General features: G+C 50.0%; 6 protein-coding genes across 6 annotated transcripts; 1 reads left to right on the top strand and 5 right to left on the bottom strand.

The window, feature by feature from the left end:
- The first annotated feature begins 1,672 nt into the window (after window positions 1–1,672).
- On the top strand, window positions 1,673–3,664 carry BDQ94DRAFT_131686 (uncharacterized protein). The gene has a single exon (XM_026763974.1). It carries the CDS (start codon window positions 1,880–1,882, stop codon window positions 3,293–3,295), a length of 1,416 nt encoding a protein of 471 aa, XP_026619679.1. The 5' UTR covers window positions 1,673–1,879; the 3' UTR covers window positions 3,296–3,664.
- A 904-nt stretch (window positions 3,665–4,568) lies between these two features.
- BDQ94DRAFT_155164 (uncharacterized protein) lies at window positions 4,569–4,868 on the bottom strand. Its single transcript, XM_026768425.1, has one exon. The coding sequence runs from the start codon at window positions 4,757–4,759 to the stop codon at window positions 4,577–4,579; it is 183 nt and encodes a 60-aa protein (XP_026619678.1). The 5' UTR covers window positions 4,760–4,868; the 3' UTR covers window positions 4,569–4,576.
- Window positions 4,869–11,040: 6,172 nt separating this feature from the next.
- Window positions 11,041–13,237, bottom strand: BDQ94DRAFT_176234 (acetyl-CoA synthetase-like protein; the record flags this gene model as incomplete). Its single annotated transcript, XM_026772648.1, has 9 exons — window positions 11,041–11,359; window positions 11,418–11,558; window positions 11,727–11,800; window positions 11,870–11,908; window positions 11,965–12,099; window positions 12,379–12,606; window positions 12,659–12,836; window positions 12,890–12,942; window positions 12,998–13,237. 9 exons carry the CDS (start codon window positions 13,235–13,237, stop codon window positions 11,041–11,043), a joined length of 1,407 nt encoding a protein of 468 aa, XP_026619677.1.
- Window positions 13,238–13,976: 739 nt separating this feature from the next.
- BDQ94DRAFT_164293 (fungal specific transcription factor domain-containing protein) lies at window positions 13,977–16,361 on the bottom strand (the record flags this gene model as incomplete). Its single annotated transcript, XM_026769970.1, has 7 exons — window positions 13,977–14,235; window positions 14,338–14,615; window positions 14,696–15,244; window positions 15,325–15,745; window positions 15,806–15,889; window positions 15,954–16,069; window positions 16,293–16,361. 7 exons carry the CDS (start codon window positions 16,359–16,361, stop codon window positions 13,977–13,979), a joined length of 1,776 nt encoding a protein of 591 aa, XP_026619676.1.
- Window positions 16,362–16,561: 200 nt separating this feature from the next.
- BDQ94DRAFT_186456 (SDR family NAD(P)-dependent oxidoreductase) lies at window positions 16,562–17,613 on the bottom strand (the record flags this gene model as incomplete). Its single annotated transcript, XM_026775152.1, has 4 exons — window positions 16,562–16,835; window positions 16,900–17,161; window positions 17,217–17,402; window positions 17,505–17,613. 4 exons carry the CDS (start codon window positions 17,611–17,613, stop codon window positions 16,562–16,564), a joined length of 831 nt encoding a protein of 276 aa, XP_026619675.1.
- A 136-nt stretch (window positions 17,614–17,749) lies between these two features.
- Window positions 17,750–19,327, bottom strand: BDQ94DRAFT_186455 (Zn(II)2Cys6 transcription factor domain-containing protein; the record flags this gene model as incomplete). Its single annotated transcript, XM_026775151.1, has 4 exons — window positions 17,750–18,179; window positions 18,223–19,019; window positions 19,070–19,146; window positions 19,291–19,327. 4 exons carry the CDS (start codon window positions 19,325–19,327, stop codon window positions 17,750–17,752), a joined length of 1,341 nt encoding a protein of 446 aa, XP_026619674.1.
- Between the last annotated feature and the right edge of the window lie 1,944 nt (window positions 19,328–21,271).

Raw genomic sequence — 21,271 nt, 5'->3', positions numbered from 1 at the left:
GCGTCAAACACTCAATCATTACTAGTGCGGGCTCTGCACGAGGACTTTCGACAGCAGAACTAGCCTTCGGCAGCAATGCCGCTAGACATAGCTGATGCACCGATTGTGGACGATCGTTCCGGTCGCCTAAACCAGCTCGAGACCACCGCCTGAATAGACATGGTGGGTTTTAATATGTTTAGATCGTATACGTTGTACTTAGTGTAGAAGGTACGTCTGCTTCGCCGCGTGGATGGTGTTCGCTCGCTCTTGAATTTCTAAAGGTACGGTTCGTTCTGTAAAAGTGGTGTCACCACGTATACTTTTTTCATACTTTCTACTGGATAAAGATTGCCATTTGATCCGTCGCAACGGTTATCGGCGCATTCTGCCAGGTGCGTCCGCCTCACTAGTGGATTCAACTAGCAGGGGTCTGTAACACCTTGTTGGTATGCCATATCGACATTCCTTCCAGCAAACCAAGGCTTTACCGGACTTATGAGTTGTCCATTGGTTCCTCGTCGTCGTTATCGGTGCTTTCTGCTTGGCGTGTCCGCCTTCCTAGTAGATTGACTAGTAGTGGGCCGTAACAAAATACAGGGTGGCCAACCCGCCCGTGTGGCGGACCCGACCGTAATTTACTTAACCAAACGTGCTTGGGAAACATGACGTCATAAGCACCTTCCAACTTCCTTTCCCTGTATGGACATGTGCAAAGAGCAGCGTCTTTTGCGTCCTTCACATCTTCTGCAAATCCTTTTCTTGTACCCACAAAATTATCTGTTTTGAGCACACACATGCACAAACTCCGACTTGCAGTTATTTTCCCACACGATCCATATTATCAATACCGTCTGGAGTCGTTACTGGGCTCACCTAACCAGGCAGATCCCCTTTTCCGACAAAATAAAAGAACAAATATCCTTTCTAATGGACCCCCTCCAGCTCAAGAGTTACAGCACGGCCATGAGCCTGTATACCAAGAGTCAAATGGCGAAGATGAAATTCAACTTGACCCCATGCCTAGCAAAAAAAATCACAGCGACAGCCCCTCAAGTGATCCGCGGGGGTAAAAGCTCCGCTATATCATCGAGCATACAGCTTAACAAGCTCCAGCATGGACCCACTATGGCTGCTGGAAGGCATCTCTGTAAGTGCTCTGAAAGAAATTGAGGCAACCGGCATACTGCTTATGACAGGCCTATATAGCATTCTTACGCAATCAAGCCTTCCCTAGTCGACGGTTATAGAATTTGGCGAACAGGTCTTGGAAGTCCCTCCTAATCAGCCATCAGAGGTGTAAGCGAACTTACTATTTGGTTTCTCCTTTCCGAAGGTTCCTATTGCTTTGATCACACGACTCATCCTAGTTATAGAATACTTAGATGCTTGATCGTTTCACAAGTAGTCAGAATTCCATGCTAAATATAATGCGTCTGGCTCGTTGGGGATTTGTACGAAGCTTCTAGCTAGTGTCAGTATTTGATGGGGCGGCCTAGATGACTATCGTATGTGGCAAGTGGTTGATTGTTCTCCTATTGGGTGACCTACTTGTGGATTTGGATTTGTCTCATTTCCTTCGTGGGACTAAGGCAATCAGTGGACAGTACGCAGCCACCCTATCCTCTTAACTCGATATGATACTCCCTTCTGTCAATTATTGCTACTCCTTCTATTTTTCAATCATTACATCGTCGTATGTGAGCGAACCAGGGTTAGGCTTCGAGGGCGGGATGAACAAGCCATTCTAGTTTCTCACGCAGGCGGTGTGGGCTCCCGGATTACTGATCTACGGCAGCTCCGACAACTGCCTCGTTCCGTTAGTCGACTGGAAGGTCCACGTTGCGGGGTACATCTCGTGTAGCAGTGAGAAGGACGTCAGCTCTCGCCCCGACTTTCGATGATTCTTCGACGAGTCTCGAAGATGGAACTCAGCGACCTACCGCCAGAGATTATTTTGATAATCCTGGACTATTTGGAGACTACTGCAGCTTTGAAAGATATTTGCTTGGTATCAAAGAAATTCTGCGCCATCGCCCAGCCGCTTCTTTACCACGAGATTATCCTAGGCCCTGAAGATGTACTATTATCAATCCTCCTTCTCTGCCGCACCGTTACTACTTGCCCTCACATAGCAGCGCATGTCCAACAACTTGATATTGATACCGACAATCCAGGCTTTCTACTGGCTGAGGGGGAAAATAATTCCAATGCTGTCAACCAAGATAAACTGCCAGTAGCAGATATTCACCTCCTCGAAAAGGAAGCCCAGAATATCAATTTGAGTGACATAGATGCATCTCGTTTTGGTACAGAAATCGGAGACTCCGTCATCTTTTCTATGTTGATAATCTCACGCACTCAGAATCTGAGGTCTTTGGTTATCACTCTTGACCCCCAAGGCCTATCCCTCTTGATTGGCTTAGCCCAAGGTAGAATGAATGCGCATACATCGTTACCTTGCCGAAACAGCCTCGAAAGATTGCACCTGCGCTGCCGGAAAGGCCGCTACAACGATAGAATGAATATGAATAATATTGCCCGGCTCCTTTCTCTGCTGCCTCTGAGAGAGATACAGATCAGCGAATACTGTTCTGGTGGGCAAGCTTCACCCAAAACAGACGATGCAGATGTTACTCCTCTCAGCTCCGTTTCTGCCTCAAGTCTTTCGCTCTGTGGCAGTTCCATCGAGGAAACGGATATTGATGCGCTGGTCGGGTTATGCAAAAATCTGACCGCCTTTTACTGTGGGCAGTGCGGTTCTCATAATCATCAATTAAGTCCTCAACGACTATACTCACTGCTCTTTTGCCGACGGGATAGCTTACGGGTTCTCCAACTGTCATTTGGCGACCCGTTCGCCAATCCCCCAATTTTCAGAGATTCCCAATTCGGCGGCTCCCTTAAACAGTTCGTTGTCTTAGAGTACCTAATACTCGATCAAGTGTATCTTAGCACTACACCTGAATTTCCATCCTCCTTGAAACACCTTGCGATAAGGGAATGCCGATCACCAATAGCGCAATTATTGGCCCATATAGCGGAATGCGTGCTAAACGGCCAACTGCCGAATCTGCAATATATCTCTCTTCACAGCAATATTACCCATCCAGGCAGAATGATCAACTTACCGCAGAGGGGTGCGACTGATATATTATTTAACAAGGCATGTCAAAATCTACAGAATATTCTCGATGGAACGGAAATAACACTGCAACTCGAAAAAAACTTGCTCGATAAAACCGTCCAAGGGTACAGAGCTGCGTATGAATTTGGTCAGCCCGGTGTATTTTGGCCATTCATTTTTTTGGAATAAGAGAGGTAAATTCCATACGATCCGAACTTCTGATGCTGGCGTCACCTCTCTCCCTCAGCCAGACCGCGCTCTTTGTACGGCTAGTTGTGCGGGAGCATGATGAGCTGACTGTTTGGGTAATTAATGTTCCACTTTCGGGAGGATCATTGAGCGAATATGGCAAGCGCAACTGTCCTTTTCTTTGTTAATTTATGTTTTACGGAATTCAGTATATCTTGGAAAAGGAGGGTCAAGAAGGGTTAGTGTTGTCGCTACTCGGATGTCCTGTTGTATGGATGTCGAAGCTCGTAAATTCCTGTTTTATACGACGACTACTGTAAGATAAGAAAGCAAATTGCTTCGTTTACAGTATTAATCAACGCTGCCAAGAAGCTTTGGTATTATACTAATGGCATACGGGCTGAATTATCACTATCTAAGGCTACGTAGCTGGGAGCGAGCAATGGAGTAGACAAAGTGTAGAGATGGTCACGTGACGCTGATGTGCAGCCTTTACCTACTAGGTAAACCTCGCCAAACGCGGGTTTGGGGCGGGTTGGGTCATGGGCGGGTTTTGGCGAGGCCTACCGTCTACTGGAACTAGTAAGGGACTGCTAGGTGTGGGCGAGGGGACCTGGAAGATCTTTTCGAATAGAGCTGCGATATAGCGAAAGAGGTGATCTCTGACTTCTCGTCGTTCGTTGCGATGCCTTCGGGCGGGCCCCCTTCCGGGTCGGGCCGAAACACGAACCCCTGAACCGCCCGACCGAACGGAAAACGAAAAATCACCACAAAACGCACCATCAGGCCGCCAAACAGCTATGCTCGTGAGCAAGAAGAAGAAAGCGAAGCGAACAATGCACGCAACCAGCGAAAATCAAACCCTCGAGGCAGGCAGAGGAGCCAAAGCGATGCGTCAGCAGGGCGAGAGGCACCAGCCCCAGAAGACACCACCCTGACCGACAACGAGGACTTGGAACCAGTAAAGCTCCTCACAGAACTCATTAGACTCAGGGAAGAGATCAAGAAAAGAGACGAAGTGCACCAAAAGGAACTACAGAGAATAAAGGCCGAACCTAGAGCGGCCCTGGCAGAAGTGCAACGGGATCTCAAAGACCTCAAAAATACGATAGCCTCACCGCCGCAGGGGGGCTTCGAACCCTGCTCTCAAACTAGCCACGAAGACATCCTGCAGGAGCTTCAGTCCCTACGCAGCGCAATCACTACCGTAAATACAACAAGCGACGGCCCGTCATGGGCCCAGGTTGCGGCAGGCGGAGACCAGGCGCAGCCGGCCACCATTTACCCCTTGCTTAACAAAGGAAAACAGAACAAGGAAGACAACTGCATCCGAGTCAACACGAAACCGAACGGCAAGAACGGGGAGGATGGAGGCGAAAATACATTCAGGAGGTACCTACCACCCAGAACAGCAGTCGCACACATCCAGAACGCACTCGCCACCACAAACGAGACAAAGGACATACAGGTTCTGGGCGTGGTGACCACCAGAACCGGGTACGTGATACGGTTCGAAAACAAGTCCCAAGCGGAAATAGCAAGATCCAACACAAATTGGCTCGAAGAACTTGGCAACGACACCAAACTCGCTCGACCACGATTTGCGGTTGTGGCACACAGAACGCCAACCGAAGACTTCCTGGCTCCAGAAAGTGAACGAACCTTTATCGACAAGATCGTGGAAGAAAATAACATGGCACAACGTGGCCATCGGATCAGCCAGGTAGCCTGGCTGAAACCAAGGGGCAAACCGATAGGCAAACATGGATCATTGGCCATCTGGTTTGACACACAGGAGGCGGCAGAATGGACGATGGACAAATGGCTTCTGATAGGCCAAAAATATATAGGCAGCCTCATGCCATACCGGTTGAAAGAAAGACGATGCTACCGATGCCAGGCATTCGGCCACCTCGCCTGGGCTTGCAAGGAGAAGGCGAGATGCGGGCACTGCGCGGCCGAGCACGAGCTACGACACTGCCCTCCCGGAGTGAGGGCTCGGTGCCTTGACTGCAGTGGAGAGCACCCAACCAACGACCGAAGCTGCCCGAACCCGGCCAAACCCCCCTTTACAGAATGACAGCACCAAACTTGCGCCTACTACAACTGAACATTTGGAAATCAAGATCAGGCATGGAGGCCCTGATAAACGACCCCCACACCCAAAACCTAGGCATACTCCTCATCCCAGAACCACCACTCACGGCGTACAACACACATGTGAACCACAGCGCCTGGCATCTCTACCAATCAACTTGCCTAGACGACATTCCCAAGAAACGCAGTTTACTCTACGTAAGCAGAAGGATCTCAACAACGTCACATCGGCAGATACAATGCAACCACCCCGATGTCACAGCAGTCAAGCTGTGGACCACGCAACAGCAAACACTAATATTCTCCGTGTATGTCCCGTACATGGACTACAGCCAAAACCACGAAGAAACCTCAATCCAACCCATGCTGAGGGAGATCGAAACCTGCATCCGACAAGTGACAGAAACCGCACCCAAGTCAACCACGATTATCATGGCAGGGGACTTCAACCGCCACCACCCAATGTGGTGCAAGGACCGCGTCCACCATGGGGCAATCGAACTAGCCGAAGAACTTGTCAACTTTTTCCAAAAACATGGACTCCAGTCGTGCCTACCCCGAGGCACCCCCACATACTGGTTTATGAGCCATCCGGGGAGCCACTCGACCATTGATCTCACCGTAACTGACACGCCGGGAAAGCTCGTGAAGTGCCACCTGTACCACGACCACTACGGATCGGACCATCGGGCAACCTATTCGGACTGGTCCCTCCAGCCGGCCCGCAGTACCGGTCGCAATCCTCAAAAAGCGTACGACCGCGCAGACTGGAGACGGATCGGAGAAGCTGTCCAAGCTCAGATGTCAGGACTTCCCCCGATCCAAACGAAGGCCGAGCTCGACGACACCGTGGCGCAACTCATCTCATGCACGTCCTCCGCAGTCAACTCGTATACGCCAACCGCCAAACCATCACCATACTCCAAACGGTGATTTAACCCAGAACTGAAGATACAGCAATGCGAGGTCAACAGGGTGCGGAGGAAATGGCAGGAAAGCTCTGCAGAGAGAGGACGGCATAATGAGGTATCGGTAAGCCTATTCGAAGACATGCGTAAGAAGCGCCGGGCGTGGACGAGAACCATTGAAAAAGCAAAAACAGCCCATTGGAAGGAGTTTCTCGACAGCGCTGGGGAAGGCCACCTCTGGAAAGCAATCTCATATACACGCGCGCGAGAGTCATGCCAGCATACCACCGTTAAGACGAGAGACAGAAGAAATCACGGACCACGCAGAGAAAGCGAAGCTACTCATAGAGACTTTCTTTCCTAATATGGCGCAGCCAGAGGACGAGGCACACACGGAGCAGAGAGAAGAGATACCGTGGGCGTCCCTCACAGAAGAAGAGGTCCACCGGGCCCTCCAGGCTGCCAAACCCATGAAAGCACCCGGAGAAGACGGACTGCCAATGCTAGTATGGAAGCAACTGTGGCAATGGCTGAAGGAAGCGATTCTTCGGCTTTTCACGGCGTCCGTTAATCTAGGATACTATCCAGAACAGTGGAAGCGAGCGAAAATAATTGTGTTGCGGAAGCCAGGGAAACCAGACTATACCATCCCTGGCGTGTACCGTCCGATCTTTCTCTCGAACACACTGGACAAGATCCTCGAAGCCGTCATAGCCAAAAGACTGTCGTACTATGCAGAAACACACGGCCTGTTACCAAATACGCAGTTTGGCGGCCGACCGGGTCGCAACACCGAACAGGCTCTCCTTGTTCTGAGGAATGCCATCGACCGAGCGTGGCTCTCATCGAAAGTGATAACACTGGTCACGTTCGACCTTAAAGGGGCATTCAACGGGGTCAACGGGAACACCCTCGACCTACAGCTCAAGGCGAAAGGCATCCCAACCAAAATGCGAACCTGGGTCGCCAGTTCCATGCATGGCCGGTCAGCGAGCATCGCATTCGACGACTTCGAACCCCCAATATGCGCGCTGGAGAATGCGGGCCTAGCACAGGGCTCACCCCTGTCACCAATTCTGTTCATTTTCTTTGACTCCAACCTGGTGAACCAGCCAGTGGACTTCTACGGAGGCGCATCCGCGTTTATCGACGATTACTTTCGGTGGCGCGCAGGGAAATGTGCAGAAGAGAACCTCAAGAAGCTCCAGGATGAGGACATCCCCCGCATAGAGCAGTGGGCCCAGCAGACAGGATCATGTTTTGCCGCGGAAAAGACCGAGCTCATCCACTTCACCAGAAAGAAGGACGAGCAAACTAGAGGGCAGCTAGCAATGCAAGGCGCAACTATCAAACCCTCAGCAACAGCCAAGCTGCTCGGAGTGGTTTGGGACCGCGAGCTAAGATGGAAGGAGCATGTACAGCAGGTAGTCAAACGGGCGACCAAGGCCAACATTGCGTTGGCAGGACTTCGGCATCTCCGCCCCGGCCAGATGAGACAAGTCTACCAGGCGTGCGTGACACCCATCATGGACTACGCGTCAACGGTCTGGCACAACCCCCTCAAGGACAAGAGACACCTCAAATGGCTCGACACGGTACAACGATCGGCCTTAATTCGAATCTTGTCTGCATTTCGAACCATCGCAACGGCAACGATGGAAGTGGAAACATACATACTACCGACGCACCTGCGACTCAGGCAGAGAGCACAGAGTGTCATAGTCAAGCTGTGTACACTTCCTCGTAGCCACCCAATGCACGACGACTTGGCAGGGGCCCGGAGGTGACGCGATAACGTGGGGGCCCGGTGTCGGTTCCCCCTCGCCGAGTCAATGAAACCGATGAACGTTGAACAACTGGACGGACTGGAAACAATTGACCCGAAACCAAGGTGCCCGTGGAGCCTCCCTGCCTTTGTGGAAATCGACATCGAACCAGACCGAGACAAAGCGAAAGACGAGGCCACGGCCCTAGCAGCATCACCCGGCATAGTTGTCTACTCGGATGCATCTGGGCGGAACAACCAGCTTGGTGCAGCGGCAGTGCAGTTGAATGAAAACCAGGAGGTAGTGGAATCCCGGCAACTCTCTGTAGGCCCGATGACAAATTGGTCGGTCCATGCAGCGGAGCTCATCGGCATATTTTACGCTATTAGTCTCGTCCTCAAAACAGTCAACCTGAGGCGCAACGCCGCGATAACGCCAGAGCACGAAACGACAACAATCCTCTCCGATAACATGTCAGCATTACAGGCAATCAGGAACCCACGGAACAACTCTGGACAACAGATAATCTACGCCATCCTGCAGGCAGCCTCAGAATTAAAGGCGCGAGGCATTCTCCTCCACCTCCAGTGGATCCCAGGACACAGTGATAACCCTGGCAATGACGCAGCAGACAAGCTAGCCAAACGAGCATTTGGTTCAGACAAGATGCATCCCTTTCGCCGCCAGGTCTCACAGGAAAGGGCAGCCATCCGAAAGAACATTCACCGAGAATGGGAACGTGAATGGAAGACATCCCGACAAGGCGGCCACCTCCGGCGAATCGATGCCGAGTTACCGGCCATCCGCACGCGACGATTGTATGACACGCTGCCGCGAAATCGCGCCTACCTTCTTACTTGGATTCTGCAGAAGCATCTCGACGGTTTCGTAGCCGCGGACCAGGGGATCCGCAAGGACAGAACCGAAGGCAAATGGCTACCACAGGCCCCTAGGCGAGGCTGAAAGTTCGCCCTTAAGAAGTGGGACAATGTACAATAGAGACACCAGGGTAGAGATATAGTTGTAGTAGCCTGCATATCGCTTAGCGAGGGGTCAGGGTAAATGACACCACTACCACCACCACCGCCTAATGGGATGGTATATGATCAGGTATACGGCATACGGTATAGGGTATATGAAAGGGTATACGGTGTATGAAGGATAGGATATATAAGGACACTCTCTCTCATGTACTTAGATAGTTCTGTTCTTCGTGCTCAATAACACTGTCTTTAAGTAACCATACATTTGGAAGCTTAGCTACAGAACACTCGTCCGCACTTACTTACGGATAGCTGCGCGGCACTATCTGGCCTTCTCTTCTATTGTCCAAGACCAGTCGCCCTTAGATAGCCACCAGTCTGATACCTCCTCGATCTAGTTCGACGGTACGTATACCAGTGAAGCTAAGCTAACAGGGATAGGGAAGCGATCCTAGGGTTTGACAACCACCTCAATACGTCATCCCGATGAATCCGACCATGATAGTCTAGCTATTCTAGCACATCCGCCTTTACAGACACTTTATACTAAATATAAAAATCTTGGAAGGCATGGTATATATTCCAATATTAGAAACCATACAATAAATTTGTTAGACTATACCTGTTTAAGAATAACAAGCGATAATAAAAAATAGTAAAATAATATAGAAAATAAGGGAAAACAAAAAAAAAAACACGATACTATAATATCAGAAAGAGAAAAGAAATATAGAAGATATGAAAAAATCCCAAAAAGGTCTCTTATTTATATGAAGTCGTGACTGAACACTGTAAATTCTCTATTTAATATAAATCTATTCATTATTATATATATACAATACATTGTATACAGGTCATGATATACTTTATATCAGTATTCTATTGGATCTATACTTCTTTAATCTGGATTACTATATTGAAAATTGATACTCTGCTATCTTTTTCTTGTCCAATAATTATAAAGCTATCCCTGCTGCCGACCGAGGTGGTTCAGCCCAGCGAGAAGAGCATCATTTTTACTCGAATAAATTAGTCTGCGGGTTAGTATTATTAAAATATATTATAGCAGCTATTAAACTCATCAGATTATTGAGCACAGTCTTATATATTTCCGCTATGTATAACATGAGGAACCTTATCATCGGGGGCTACCAATTCCTAAAGGATCGGTCTATGCTGTGGATATAGGCTACCTTTGTCATTATCATACAAATCTATAGTGTCCCGAGGCTACTTCCTTACCAAGTCAACAGGCCTTCTACCCTGACAAGTAGATCCTATCACACCAGAGTGAATAGACAAGGTGAGGAGCCAAATTGCTCAGGAGAAGATGGTCTCGCAGCGGTGACGGTGTTAGATGTATTCAACCTGGGGGGTGATGTTCTCTCGGGGAATGTTGTTCTTATACTATAGGAAAAGGCCGAATCAGTTGTTGTTGAAATATATCTCAGAAACTTAAATAATAGTCTGGACAAATTGAATAACCTAGCATGTCCTCGGTTAATTGTGAGTCTTAAGCCTAAGTAGTTCGGTATTGTCTAACAACCATTTATTAAGCTGACTGTTGAAGCGGGAGAAATGCTCGTAACGTTAGGCAGTCTGACAAAGCAGACAGGTCGAAGCGCGTCAGAGGAAGACAGAAAACACGGGGAGAGACTACCAAAAAAAAAAACCCAAACTTGACCCTTCAGAGTAAGATAATCGCTAAAACCGATTTCAGGTCTGCAAGGACGTATCAAATCCGTAATCTGCAGGGAGTGAAATTGTCAATTATCGTAGCGAACGGACTTGTATTCGTAGTGCTGTAAGTGTAAGTGCTATGAGGCTATATTACTGGAGCATTCAAAAAGAAAGACATGTGATTTCGTCGCTTCAGGCTCATTATAATGCTGCCTAGGGTCAGAATGGAAATCAACCGAACAAATCAACCTCCTACATCGTCTGCAATTCCCCCCAGTGCACTCACCATCTATAGTCCAATTCTTTTACGCTTACAGGTGCGCCTTCGATCCAGCCCTATCACGTAACTGCCGGCGCAGCATCTTCCCAGTCAAATTCCGCGGCAGTTGATCAATAAAGCGCACACCTCCCCTCAATTTCTTGTAGCCTGCAACTTCCCGTGCGACCAGATCCTGGATTTCTTTTGCTAGGCTCTCCCGATCAATAGATGCAATAGGACTACTCGGCACAACAAACGCAAGAGGGATCTCGGTCCCCTCAACATCGTCCCAGATAGAGGTGACGCCTGAGTCTTTCACCATGGGGTGTCGTCCGATTATCTCCTCGAGCTCAGTTGGGCTGATCTGGAACCTGAGAGGACAGTTAGTGTCGCAAGATCTGTGAGGAGGCTGGCTTGTTGTTGAAATACCCCTTGTATTTGATCACGTCCTTCAGACGGTCAACAATTATCAAGTATCCCTTGTCGTTCAGGTATCCAATGTCACCGGTTTTGTACCACCCAGGACCGTGCATGCTTTCGCGTGTTCCTTCCCCGTTGTCCTTGTACCCGCTGTAGGCGACACAAGTTAGGGGCAATGAATGAAGGATGTAGTTTGGAAAATACTAACAGCATAATGGTTGGCGTAGAGACAACGATCTCTCCTGGTTATCCCCGGGGCACTTCTTTGCCCTGTTCGTCCAGAAATTGGATCTTGACGTTTGCTAGTAGAGTGCCTACGGCAACGAGAGGAGCGTCCTTGTCTCTGACTCCCCTTTGTGCAATGCAAGAGGACAGTTCAGTACAGCCATATGCTATAATACAAAGTCAGTTAGGACAATACACGAGATGGATGGCAAATATCTACTTTGACATAGGCTAACAGTTGGAAATCTCTGCCGTAGCTTTGACGCGACGGCAGGCTATAACCGAATCAATATAATATATGGCCAGAGCGTATGTAAGGGTCAAGGATTACCTTCAATGGTGCTGCTGAGCAGGAAAAGTATTCAAGGTCAGGATACTGGTACTGATCCACGATCGGGTTCTCCGCCAGCATAACAGCGACTGGTGGCACGAGTCGCGCCAATGTTGCGCGTTTCTCATGCATAAGCTAGCAGTCAACGTCAGTGACTAGTTTATATGATATTAACGAGGACACTGACTTGGCAGTAAATCTCCAGCTGGAATTGGGACACCATGCACACATAATACCCCAGCCACGGACTCATCAATGCGCATACGTATAAACCGTAGATATGTGATACTTCAAGTCACCAGTCAGAAATATGCCTCGGCATTCTCTGTCTTTCTGGGGTGTTACCTACAAGGCTAGGGGCAAGCAAGTAGTACGTTGGAAATCTTTTCCAAGATAGGGTAGAGTATTGCATACTGGGAAAAACACCTCCCTCATAGACTCCCTCCAATTATCGGGATTATGAGCACGCAGCCCCTCACAGATTCCAGTCAAGTTGTAATGGGACAGCATAACCGCCTTGGGTAGGCCAGTTGTGCCACTCGACATTACCAGCGCAGCGCACCTGGTCCGCGCGTCCTGTCCGTCCAGCACGTACGCTTCAGGCTCCACTCGCTTTGAGTCCGATATCAGGTCGTTGGGAAACTAGAATGGTCAACGGTTTACGATGGTTTGGAAGGTGGGACAATAATCTTACGAGAAGGTGGCCGGCGAATCTGGACACCATTGTCATTATTGTCATACTATCATAGTGTTCCGAACCCAGCGCCTCGTGCAACTTCTTCTCATAGTCACCATCCACAATGAAGAACTGCGGTCTAATGATCTCAATAGCATGGGTAATCTCTTTGGCGGATGATGAGTGGTTAATTGTACTGGACATGGTTAGTAGTGCTCACAACGCCGATACGCCAAATAGAACACTAACCTGACAATCCCACCCGCCGCCCAAATAGCATGCGTTGCAATAATATAGTCCACCTGCATGTTTCCTATCAGAAAACAGCGGAAAGAAAATTGCCGAGTCCTAACATACGCAGCTCCTCGCTATAATCGTGACGGTGTCCCCTGTCTTGAGCCCTAGGCGATGCCGCAACGCCCATGCAGCCTTGAATGCATCCTCGCGCAAACTGCCATAGGTTAATGTTTTACCGGTTAAAATATCCTCACTGATGGCCTTGTTAGCATCGACGTTGGAAGGGTTTTCCAGCATCATCTGGGCAATGGACCGGTCATGGCGGAAGTGTACCGTCATATCTGATATTATGGGAGCCATGCTTAGTACTGGGGTTTGTAAATAGTAACGACCTTTGTATAATCTGTCGAAGGTAGTATGGGGAACGTATTCAAACAGCCGTGGATTTCTGATTACAGTAAGAACCGTATATATAGAGGATGGGACTATTACCAACCCCCGTATATGACTAAGCGTAATATAGCGTAGGCCATGCTCGGTTATCCCGTCCTCATATCGGAAAAATGACGGAAATGTAGCCGCCGTGCGATGAGCTTTAAATTCCGTATCGATGCGGGGTGTTGACATGCCGGACTCTATTTAAATCGACCGGGCGAACGACTCAGCCCACAAGGCCCGCTCAGACTATGAGCTGTATCGGAATTATCATTCGGCGGATCCTGTTAGTGAATGGACAATGCAGCTGCCATGTAATTATATTTAGAAATTAGCGCAGTCGGACTGCAGTATATTGTAACGACTACTCCGATTCCTAAGATCAACAATGTCGGCCCCTAGAGCAGTTTCGACCATCGAAGAACAAATCGACGTTGGTCGTTCCCCAGGCCAGGGACCTGACGTGTTCACAAACGGTTCCTCATTGTGGCGCCCAGGAACACGTGGCAGAGACAATGGCATTTCAACTGAACTCGCTCAGCAGTGGTACCAACACTTCCTAACGTGGGACATATCCTGACCTTTCAAATTTTTTCCGTGTTCCCTAAGGGTTCAAGTAGGAAGTATGATAGTCCAGCTAGTTAATTGTAGTATAGACAATAGATCATACGTTGCTAGCACTAGAATCAACGCCGCCATCGGTATTCCAAATACACAGTCCAGGATCCAAGAATCTTTCAGATAGACTACTTGCGACTGCATCATCAGCACCTTGGTTCCCCATTGAAGAGACCAAGGCGACCACGTCCAAAGGAATGTCATCAATTTGCCAAGACAGAGGATCAAAGGTGTCTATGGATGCGGTAGTCTGCAGGCTTAGGTTTTTCGTGTGATCGTTGTCTGGTTTTGGTTCCAAATTTGCGCTGTCAACGGTAGGAAGAGAGTCTGATACCGGCGCTAAGGAGACCACTGAGTTCAGGGCTCGAAGTGCTCGCTTCGCTGTGTCAAGGACCTGCGAGAATTACTCGAGAAGTTGGTAGGCGAGCTGGAACGGCCTGATGCTGGTTCTGCGTTGCTCCTCGCTCGGTGTCGCCCGCGTGGCTAGGATAAGGTGATAGATACATTCCAGCAACGCGGTACTAAAGAAAAAGCCACAGGGGATAATACTAGGACATCTCTCAGTGAAGGCAGCAATGGCATCCACCGTCTGAGCGGCAAGCGAGACACAAAGACTGTGGCATTTGGTACCCTGACGCGTCTGGATCGGGTTCTGTCGAATGATCAGGCGTAAGAGGTTCAGTCTCTGGAATTTTCCGTCAGCTTATTTCACTGTGGACTGAGGAAGGGAAGAGTACAATGAAGGATTGCCAGCCGGCGACTGACAAGTGGCTCTGGCTCTCGTTCAGCCAAGTACACTTGATCCAGGAGATCTGTTTCCCAGGCCAGTACGCTCGGAAGATCTCGCTGGACCACCAAAATGCGGGTGTCCATAACCTCAATTTCCTTCCAGTCCATAGGCTTTGAAGCGGCAGCAGCAAAGAAGGTATCCCAAATTAGAGACCATAGTTTGCCCAAGTCTACCAGCGCCTGCATATATCGATCGGTTCCGGCAGTCGAGGACAGCGAAAAATCCGACACCGCGACCTCGGTGTCGTGAATGAGATACGGGCTGCCTGTTCGTTGGGATATTTTGCGATCGAGAAAATATATCATCCACCATAACTCCTTTCGGTTGCGCACGTCCTGTTCGTCCGAAACCTCCCAGGCTCCCTCTTCATTGAGCCGGGCCCGCATCGCGAGCTGAGTTGCGGTGGAGACAGCCTGCGACGCATCGTGGAGTAGTTCAGATTGCATAAGATACTCAGAACTAAGGGCGTGATACTGAATGATGTGGATATCGATGTGCTTCATCGACGAGCAGTGCTGGATTAGCTTGCGCCCCGAAGGAACAGGGACCACCCAGGGCGAATTTCATTAGAGGAAGACCCCGGTATACAGAAACATTCCGCAACCGCAAGCATGTTGCAGAGTAGGGCAACGGCGGAACAGTCCGCGGACCTTACGTCAATGATATGCTGGTTATCTGCGTGTCCCAGGCGGCGCAGCGTTGCCTGGATCCGTGCCTGGGTCCCGTCACGTTCAGTAAATGGAAAGAAAGAACCCAGATCGCGAAAGTAAACATCTAGTAGTACATTTAATCTTGTTGGACGAGGAAGTTCGACCGCAAATGTACGGTCCTGGAGAGCGCTTCGTATGAAGGTAGGGCTTAATTGTCCCCTGTTTTTCGGATGCACCAGCTCGCGGATACTCAAAAGCTGAGACGAGATTGAAACACTTCTGGGACGGGCTTCCTCGACATCGTATGCGTCGGTCCCATCATCCCAGTCTGGGGATGACTGGCAGCTGTGTGCGGTACTGGGCAAGGGGGGTTTGCTGCTATTGTCAGCTCGCAAGTCAGGCACGTAACACGGGTCTCGGGGGAAAAGAACAAACCGGAAAAGAAAGGTAATGTCATTGCAGGGTGGGCTGCTCGATTGTCGTCGTGCATTTTCTTCTATTGACTCTTGCTTCTTGCCGCTTCGCAGGTTACTCGTTATCGTCTAGGAACAAGCCAAGTCGCGGAATTGGCCAGGGGGCGTACCTCCGGGTTGCAGGGCCGCATTTCGTCCCCTGTTTCCGTCCCCGTCGACACTGAGGTATGTAAATACAGTCCTGTCCCCTAGCACGGCAATTGCGACAGATTCTTTCTCCGGAGCACTGTATGCTGTGAGAACAGGCCTGTCATCAAGGTGGAACGGGCAGGAAATCGCACCTTCACCTTGCGGCGCTGGCAATCCAGGCTGCGACTGTTGTTAGCATTACATGAACAGGATATGCACCACTATGTTAACTATGTTCAGCAAAAATACCATGCTTGTCCGATGTATTTCAGCCGCTTCCCGTCTGTTGTCCGCGAAGGTGAGGCGAGATGTCAGTCGACCAAGCCGCGCGGAGAACCGGCCGGTTCTGAAGGGTAATAGACACGGCTTCTGTCGATAGACTGGTCCATGGCGAAAGACTTGACAAGTGTCAGTAGATACTGGCTTCGTGTAGCTGAGGTAGTCCAGGCGATGTGCTCCGGCGCCACAGTGCGGGGAGCCCGGTCTATAAAATACTAGAAAATGCACCGGTGCGGGGAGAACCAGCCTCCTTACTCGTTGAATTTACTCCAAATTGGCATGACATATCCCTTCTTGCAATTTTGATAATCTACATAAAGCGTCCTCCCGTGCACTCGATGCAAGTGCCAGTTACGTACGAAGACAGCGGACTGGCCAGAAAAAGCATCACCCGCGCAGCTTCGTCCGCAGACCCAGGTCGACCGAGCGGAATATCAGACACATCTCGCCATTTCTTCGCACTTTCCGGGATCCCATGACGAATGGACTGCCCTCCCAGCATCATCGGCTTCGACTCGGTGGGCGGGCAAGTAATTCGCGTATCAATCCAACCGTAGGCCACTGCATTAGCCCTAATATTATATCTAGAGGCACACAAGAGTCAGTTTATACACTAGCGAGAAAAATATCCATAACTGCTGCACCTACCGGGCCCATTCCGACGCTATGGTCTTCGTTAGCCCGACGACCCCAGCTTTGACCGTTGCGTAGTTGATCTGTCCCATCGATCCATGCAGGCCAGACGTAGACGACACGTTGATCACGGTCTTTGGCATGTCTTTATGAGCCGAATCCATCCAATGGCCAGATAGCGCTCGTGTCATCCGGAACGGCACGTAGTTGTAGATTTTCATGATAATATCGAACTTGTCTTCGTCCATCTTGTGGATTGCACTATCGTGGCAGAAACCTTGGACCGGTCAGTATCCACTCCTGCCCTTACTGCTTGACAACAAGGATCATACCGGCATTGTTAATGAGGCAGTTGACCTTGCCCCATCTCTGCAGTACGGTGTTGACCAACTGCGGCGGAAATTTCTCGTCAAGGACGTTGCCTGGAAAGCTTTCCGCATCGCCCTGAAATCCGCGGATTTCCCTTACCACATCCTCCGCTTTATTTATATCCAAATCATTGACGGCGATCTTGGCTCCTTTTCGGGCAAACAATACCGCGGTCGCCCTTCCGATTCATTTGCCAGTAGGGTATTACTAGCGTATCGATGTAACAATTTCAAATTGCAAAGAATGCGTACCTTGAGCACCCCCCGTGATAATCACTACCTGGCCATCTAGGCGACTGGGGTCGGCGGCGGGGTCGCTAGGCTGCAGTTGTTGATGGATTTGACGCAGTCGCTCGCTCATGGTGCAGTATGATAACTAAAGAGTCAAGGCAAGAGCCCGGCAAAGGATGTTCAAGGATCATATCTCACCCCAGACCCAGTCATACCAGCCCATATAATAGTAGTGATTATTTCGTATTCCAGTTGATATCCCGAGGTTACGCATTTCTTCGGAATTTTAACCAAGGGCTGCAATTTTCCGAGCACCGGGGCCTCGGTCTGGACGTAGAATGCGCAGTCGGTCCAGCCTCCTGGTTAATTCCCAAGTCCGTCGCCACACCGAGAGCATACATAGTATATAGCCACGACCGCTCCCCAGCCACCGTTTTAGCCGGGGTAGGAGAGAGGAGCGAAATATAATAACCTTGGACGATTTCGACTGACTTGTACCCGCATGTATGGTCGTATCGCGACAACTTTTCGCCGTGTAGTCGCAGACGCTCTGCCACAGCTGCAGATGCGTGCTCAAACTGGGTCGTGAGAGCAAGTATCCAAGTGAAGAGCAACGAGGATCGAGCGCGCACAAATTCCGGCGTATGAAGCATGGGATCTAGTATCCCGTTGATTGGATGTAGTCGCGCAAAATATCTAATTGGGTTAGCTCCCTCAGGAGAAGATGTCGAACACGTACATGGGGAATAAGTAGTTTGCATCCTCCATCGTAACCAACCTCAATTCTACGGGATCAAGATCCGGACCGACATCGCGTTGCCGTACACCTGTCTGCTTAAAGTAGTCGAGGGACTGGTGGCCAGCGTCAACGCGATCCAGCAAGGCATCCAGGCCCTGCACGAGGCTCGCTCGATCCAACTGCAGCCCCAGAGAGACATACCCAGGTCGGTGAAGTAAACGGTGTCCTTCACTCTCTCCCATTTCGCGACTGTTTTGCCTCCTGGATGTTGGGCTGGTTACAGTATTTAGTGACGTTGGGCTTGTCTCCGATGCTTGTGCGGCATCAGATGCGTACGTCAACAGCGCAAGCGGGTTACTCATCGGTTCCTGAACCGGTTCTGTTTGACCTTCTATGTTTTCCTGGTTCTCGGCCTGAATCTCCGTCCCCGGTGTTGTCACTTCAGGCCCCAGAAAAAGGGTCCCAGGGGCCGCCCGGGCGTAACTTGTCTCAGGGAGTCGAGAATGGCTGGACGACTCATCCATCAAAAAGGATTGAGAATCCAACCCTCCACCAGTCTGCAGGGCAGGAGGATCAAAAGCTTCGTCAGGTCTACGCGAAAGGTTCGCCTTCTTTGCCTCCTGCTGTAGCTTCCGGTACGCCTTCTCCAGCCCGCGATACCGGCCCAACGCCCCTCGCCTCCTGCCCAGCGGTCGTGATTCGGGGATTTTACAGGCCCGGTTAGTTCTTTTACACCGGGCGCATGGATCAGACAGTGGATTCCCGCTGTTCTGCGGTGCAGCTCGTGTGCATTTCATCTGTGACGTTATCAGCGACCTTTCCCTGTCAGAGGACGGGGGCGGCGTACCTTGAGCTTCCGGCAGGCCTCGCAGGCGGGTGCTGCCCCAGGACGGGGTCTCACCTGTGAGTTCTGGTCTCTATACCCTGGAGATGACATATTCGTTGATGAGGTGTCGGGACAGTAACTTTCACTCTGAGGTCCGGTCAAGAATGCGGGGAATCGTATCGTTCTGTGGATCCCGGATTCGTTGCCTGAGGCACGACTACAACGGTCTCCCTCCAGCTTACATATAGTGAGCTGCTCAGCGGAGCAATAAGAGACCATGCGAGTACTGGGACTGCCTGGACATCACATAACAAAGCTATTACGAATTGAAGTGCATGAAGCCGTAAGGGAAGCTTCCCCACCGCGGTGTCGTGGCTGGCCCACTCGGCCATTAAATGTATGCACCGGACGCCGGGTTGTCCCCAAATGATCGTACCAAGAGAGTTTTATAATTTATTATCGTAATCGGACGTTCGAAGGATACTCTCGCAGGTCGTCTATATTCGAAGCAATCTAAAATTTCTACTCACAATACAGTCCATCAACGTCGACGTGCTAGTATGCGGCGGAGGAATGTCCGGGATGGCCCGTGCCGCCTTTGCAGCACAATCTGGAGCTGAAGTGCTCGTGGTTGAGAAGCAGAGTACCGTGGGCGGATCATCCAACTACTCTGCAGGCATGTTGTAGGGAGAAACCCGACTGCAGCGCTGCATATCCGCCTTGTTTTCCAATGCGGGTGATATCGATCGCCTCCAGAAAAGCTCGTGAGCATCAATGCAATATCGGGACTACCTCGTTACTTGACGAACTCGTCCAAACCCTTACAGGGTAGGTAGTTGACAGCGTCAGCGCCAAGAGAACAATTGATGAGTACGACAGGCTGGTCCGCCATAAAAAGAACCCGGAGTAGGGCTCGACGCCCCGGTCGGCAGAGAAGGCGCACCCCCTGCTCCGATAGTTGAAGGCCAGGGTCCATTCCACGCAATAGAAGTGCAACCATCATAAGAAATCCACTTTGGACCATTTCCAGAATAAGTCTAATAACATTTGAAGTATCACATCCACATACATAGCTGGCTCGGTCAGATAAGAGAATGTTGCGTTGAATATTGATGATTGATAAACTACTGACCACAAGACACAAGCCCAGTCATAAACGACCGTGATTCTGTGCCTTGACCTGCTACAGTACCGAAATTAAATTAGCTCAGCTAGATAGCCGAGAATTTGAAGAAAGCTCTTGTTAGAAGCCCCCGCGCTCAGAGTCACTGTCAAATATTGACCTTGGTTATATCAACAAGATTGATGCGCGGGTTTTCCATGGAAGCAATACTCAACCTCCAAAACTCACCTCATCTCGAGTGACTCGGCAAAGTATAATGTTCAGTCAGAGAATGCGTCCTTTCAACTGGGTGAGGGCAGTTCACAATAGGCCCTCAAAGAGTGCCCGACTGGTAGCTGGGTGAAAGATCTCGCACCAACGAGGTACTCTACCCAGACTCTGTGCAAAGCAGAGCGCGGTTGGATCAGGAGAAGGTAGATATATAATTTAAATAAGATATCCGTCACGCAGCCGTGCACCGCCAGCTACAGGATCATCGTCGTCTTATGGCTGGGCGATCCGCAGTGTGGAATGGAGATCGAGCAGTGTCAAATGCGGATCAACCGGCTTTTCAGCGGATGGAAGGCACGCACCCGCCGTCTCCAAGGCAATCTGGCTGCGCGCATGGGATGTAACAGGATGCCTTAAGATCGACGTCGCCAATTCCTTCTGCTTGAGGCGACGAGGAGGCTCTTGGAAAAGACCAATCACGATTGTGTTGGGCAAGTGGACTACATGCTACAATTGAGCTTTCCGTCATTGTATACGAAGATGTGGGTAGGGTATGCGCGGCATAGCAGATGACATATTCTTGAATACAAAGAAGCCAGGAGCGAGAATACATGATTAAAATTTAGCATAGGTTATTGCTCCTATGCCACAAATTAATCCAAGGTTGAAGATAACTCTGTTCGTTGCAGTATTGGGCCTTCAATGATTTCTCCAAATAGCCGAGGAAGAGGGCGAGAGGGCGCTTCCTGAACCATAGATTGGCTTTCTTTTTGAATCAGTGGTGAAAAATGTCTGGAAATTTCATTAGTGGACATCGTTGTAAGCAGTGGCGGTCCTTATACAAGCCTGTGCCTCGTCGAGCGAACCAGGCGCGGCGGTGGGATCCACAT

The sequence above is a fragment of the Aspergillus welwitschiae genome (genome assembly GCF_003344945.1).
Source record: "Aspergillus welwitschiae strain CBS 139.54b unplaced genomic scaffold BDQ94scaffold_95, whole genome shotgun sequence".
Taxonomy (NCBI): Eukaryota; Fungi; Ascomycota; class Eurotiomycetes; order Eurotiales; family Aspergillaceae; genus Aspergillus; species Aspergillus welwitschiae.
This window is presented reverse-complemented; position numbering and strand designations above follow the sequence as displayed.